Genomic DNA, 4,848 nt, shown 5'->3' with positions numbered 1-4,848 from the left:
AGTATTCTCTTAAATTGATCAACAAACAATTAACAGTTGGGGATGCTACATGTCATGACTGACCATCGGATCGTAACATTCCTAAAGGGCTGTTTTTATCGCCACCACTTTTTGGAAGTGAAAATATTAATGTTTCCTCTACAAGCAGTCTTTAATAATAGAATTCATTGTGACTAAAACAAGCATATTCAATCATGTTTATAATGACATACTCTAAAAACATTCACGTTTATAATCTGAAAACTCTTATAATTTTTACACAACGTCTCGTGTTTCTTAAAATGAAAAACAAAATGTAATCAAAATACAAAAGTTGTATTACAAATATATTTTAAACTACAGGGCTCATATTTCTTGTATTGTTCGACGCCGACAGGTATACAAATACAGCCATAAAACTTTTAATGGACCTTCTTCCTTTTAGACTAAGTGCTGACTTCAGTGAACACACGTGCCATCGATGATAAAAGGGACGCAAATTTAAGGGACATCAGAAATGAATCCAAAACCCAGCACTTTTCAAAGGAAAATTACGCTTTGTATATAAACACACGAATGTCTCAATCTAAATGACACATGGAAATTATTTCCTTTATGCACTCTTTTCATATAGACGTTTCCCAGTTTGCCTTAAAGAGAATAGTTAGGCCTACCTTTGATATCGGAGAAATCTATAACTGACAATAATCCAATTTATCCACAGGAAAATGTGAAATAACAATTGTTGAATATCCTTGTAGTTCGTAGTTTGGTTTGTCCAGTTTGCACACGCTGTCAAAATGGTAACCATGACGCCAGATAAGCCTTTTTATATATCTGCTTCTGTGACGTCACAAACACCAGGTGTGACGACATAAACACGGCTGTCTCGTTTTAGCATTACTAAAATGTACTACTGGGCTGTGTATTACTGGACCTTTTGATTGATAGTTAGTGTAAGTTAAAATATCACTCGTGCTCCGTTTCCTTTTTTACGCAGCGCTTTGTAAGATCCCACATATAAATCTGCCGATGGTGACAAACCTGAGAGTTTTCTTCCTCGTTTCCCTGATGCTTTGTCTTTCATCTTGCTAGCGATTATTATTATTATTATTATTATTATTATTATTATTATTAATAATAATAATAATATTTACATTTATATAGCACCTTTCTCAGGGATGCTTTACAGGCAGGTATCATCTGTTATAGTCACTCACACACTGATAATTAGTTAACATGCTACCTTGAACTTCACCCTAGAAGAATTAAAGAATTAAAGAGAAACCAAAAATTGATGCATTTAAAGAAATAAAGGGAACCTATCTTAAGACAAAGGGCTTTTGAATAAAAGAAGTCAGAGAAACCCCATGAGACATGTCTGAAGGGCCTGACAGAGTGAATAAACAAAGCAGAGGTTTTTACCAAATTACTGTCTTATGCTCAGCTCTCTACAAGGAGACCACATGGCAAAGGACAGAACAGGCCAGGAGCTCTCATTAGGTAATGCTAATCACAGGTGATGCCAGTTGTTACTAATGCCAAGGAGGAGCTCTCTGCCTCCCTTTGATGGACATGGTGATCTTAACAGTAGGCCTGGCCACAGACTGGTCTCTCCCAGTCATACTGTATATCATTGATTGTCCCTGGGGATTAGTTCATGAGGGGAAAACGCAGCAGAATTCAGAGTAGCATACACGTGCATACCAATAACAGAAACACCAAATGATGATTCATTTTAATATGCATATTTATATGCTGGATTATTGATTATTAATTCAATGTGAAGGTAATTTCATTTTGAGTTGATAAACTTCCTAATGGCCAATCTTTGTCTATGTAGAGGGAAACCAAAATCTTTTTTAGTCCTCTTTATATTTATCTGACAAAGATACGTGTTGGATTGAAAAGATGATGTTAAACTTACTGTGGGTGTAACAATGATTGAGCATCACTGTACTAGTAGAATTTTCACATTGGGAACATAAAGTCAGAGTGTTGATTCTACTTCTCTTATGTAAAAAAAAAAAGTGCTTTGCACTGAGATGCTTTGAAATTGAAAGTGATTTTGAAAAACTTGAAAAAACAACAGGTCTGAAAAAACATCAGGTAGGTTTGTGATAAATATCCTGTTCATAATTACATCTAAATAATAATAACAATAACAATAATAATAATATTTTTTACAACTCGATCATATGAAAATATCAGAATAAAGGCCAAACAGACATTATGGAATGCTATCTGTATTTATTAAACTTAAATTGTACCACACAATTTACAGGGACATATCCACAGAAGAAAAAAAAAAAACATTTATTTTGTCCCTGTGGTTATTGGCCCTTTGAATAATAATTAGTTTTTCTGTGTATATTGGTTTGTTTGTGGTGTGTTGATTATTGTTCATGTCTGACTGCAGGCTGTGCAACAAATTGCCCTCTTGGGGGATAATAAAGTTGACCTTTACCTTGACCTAGTATATAATGCTGCTGTATTTTCATGATGTCCTGACACATCAGTATTTGGCCATGGTTTCAGCAATCCAATATCTGATTTTAGGAGTACACACACTAGTAAATATGGAATTTTGGTTATGATAAATGAAATAACCGTGGACAACTCCATAGATGACATCAACATATTTCCAGTCAATAAACTGTTTCTTCAGCCAGCCTCCACCAGAGTCTCCCTGTGTTTGAGAGAATCCATGAACATGGAGTTTTTCGTCTGCCCATCAACAATTTTATATAGAGTTTTTCATACATTCTAATGAATTAAAGTGCTCTATCTCTTCATTTATACACAATTATAGGTTCTCTGGTTTTTGTTGTTGTTTTTGCTGGAATACACAATACAGTTCAAAGTCCCACAAAGCAAAAGAGAAAAAAGAACATAAACAGTACAGAAAGCTGCATGCAACGATAGCAAGTTAAAGTAACTTATCATTATTGAATGTGACTCAAGAGGTATAATCTATATATCATTTATATGTATGATTACATAGGTGTTAAATTATAAGACAATTAAAGGATAGGTATGTATGACTCTGTACTCTGGTATCAGTGAACCTTACCGGACAGATGTAGGCATTTGGATTGCCACGCAGTCCTTCGCCACAAAAATAGTTGGTCTTCTGCACAAAACAACGTCTGACTCGCAGGTCAAGACACTGCAGAGGCTTGGTGCGGTCGGCACTGTCTAGAACAATCAAAGAAATTCAAATAAGGGTCTAAGATTATGATACATTTGCTTAGTCAGCACCTTTTCATGTATGAAAGCAGACACTCAAAGTATTGGATAAGCAGGATTGAAAGAGACGCTTAGACAAACAAAGTCGGACACAGCAAATAAAAGATTTAAAAGCATTTTGATGAGCACCGTGCCGGAACTGACTAACAGGACTTAAGCAAGTGTGTTTTCAGCTGTTAAAAACTGACACTGAAGGCCAAATGAAAAATAAAGAAGCACTGAATCCTGGGTATAGTAATGGCAAGCACACATGCACAGCACCCCATCAACTCATCAAACAAAGTTACTCAGTTCAGTCCTATACAAGCACACATGCACAGCACACCTTTATACAGATACTTAAGCAAAGAACATTTTACAACTTCACATCCTGTCTTATACAGTTTCTCCATTTTTTACCATTCTGGTCAATAGTTGATCCGTGACCAGCAATCTGCAGTTTCTCTCCTTCAGCAGGGGTCTGACAGGAAGACTCAGGAAGCTGAGCAGGAGTGATTCCACTTACAGATCTAGGAAGTTTGATCAGCATGATGTCACCTGTTACCCAGGTTTCATCATATACATGGATGCCACCTGACTTAATGACAAACTTTTGGATTGCTGAATCATTTTTTGGATGAACACCTGCCCAGACTGAAACATTCCTGCAGGACACACATACACAGAAACACACACACACACACACACACACACACACACACACACACACACACACACACACACACACATACATACATACATACATCATGAAGAGGAAAATGATAAAGTAACATATAAGTATGTTTATCAACCTCTACATACCCGATCACTGACTTATTATAGCAGTGTGCTGCAGTCAACACCCACTTCTTGTCGATCAGAGTTCCTCCACAAAAGCCCCTTGATGTAAAAACCCACACTTGATGGCGGCGTTCATTATTGCCACAAGGTTTTCCACCAATCAGTCGATGTTTAACCACAGCAGATTCAACTCCTAAATGATTATTATTATTGCTATTATTAATAATATTATTACTACATGTCAATCTACATTCTCAGAAATCAACATTACACAGTCACCGTCACAACACTGATACAATCACAAGACTGAAATTATTTTTGAATGTAAGCAATATGTTTATATGGCTTTATTTTCCCTTCTAAGTCCAGGGTTTGTGTATGAAGTTTTACCTGCTGTCAAAAGCAAGAGTTGCAGGAACTTCAGCATTGCCATTATGTCCTCCTCAGTCTTCAGCTCAGCAAAATATGAAGTGTGTTAGTCACACTTTTAAACTGATTGTAACCCACACAATCGCACACCCCCTGCCACAAACCTACCAATCACACGACACCTTCTCAGCCCTTTTTCCTTCTAAGTGCTTGAAGCCGAGCACCTAACCATATATAGATGGAGTCCGCTTTTTTATATTGAGAAAATAATTATCAATTTACTTACACTATCCTGAGGCATCAATCTAAAAAAAACACTTACTACAGTGAAAAGAACTTGTGCAGCACATTGTTTTGCTATTTTGTTAATAAACATGAGTCCAACCTGTTCATCAGAAAAGCTTAAAAAACCACAGTGGTTTGCAAATGTATTTTTGGAAAGTAAGATTTTGCTGAACAAAGCCGAGGTAC

General features: G+C 36.3%; 1 protein-coding gene across 2 annotated transcripts; it reads right to left on the bottom strand.

Annotated features, from left to right (window-relative positions):
- Positions 1 to 2,209: 2,209 nt before the first annotated feature.
- On the bottom strand, positions 2,210 to 4,499 carry LOC113590180 (trypsin-10-like). Of its 2 annotated transcripts, none has more exons than XM_027030202.3 (5): positions 4,399 to 4,499; positions 4,030 to 4,201; positions 3,628 to 3,872; positions 3,053 to 3,177; positions 2,210 to 2,668 (listed from the first exon to the last, which is right to left on the bottom strand). In XM_027030202.3, exons 1-5 carry the CDS (start codon positions 4,439 to 4,441, stop codon positions 2,495 to 2,497), a joined length of 759 nt encoding a protein of 252 aa, XP_026886003.2. In that variant the 5' UTR covers positions 4,442 to 4,499; the 3' UTR covers positions 2,210 to 2,494. The 2 variants fall into 2 exon arrangements, with proteins under 2 accessions (XP_026886003.2, XP_035377464.1); XM_035521571.2 differs by having other exon boundaries at positions 4,075 to 4,201.
- Between the last annotated feature and the right edge of the window lie 349 nt (positions 4,500 to 4,848).

Source organism: Electrophorus electricus, chromosome 21 (genome assembly GCF_041902795.1).
Source record: "Electrophorus electricus isolate QZ-2024a chromosome 21, ASM4190279v1, whole genome shotgun sequence".
In the NCBI taxonomy this organism is placed as follows: domain Eukaryota; kingdom Metazoa; phylum Chordata; class Actinopteri; order Gymnotiformes; family Gymnotidae; genus Electrophorus; species Electrophorus electricus.
This window is presented reverse-complemented; position numbering and strand designations above follow the sequence as displayed.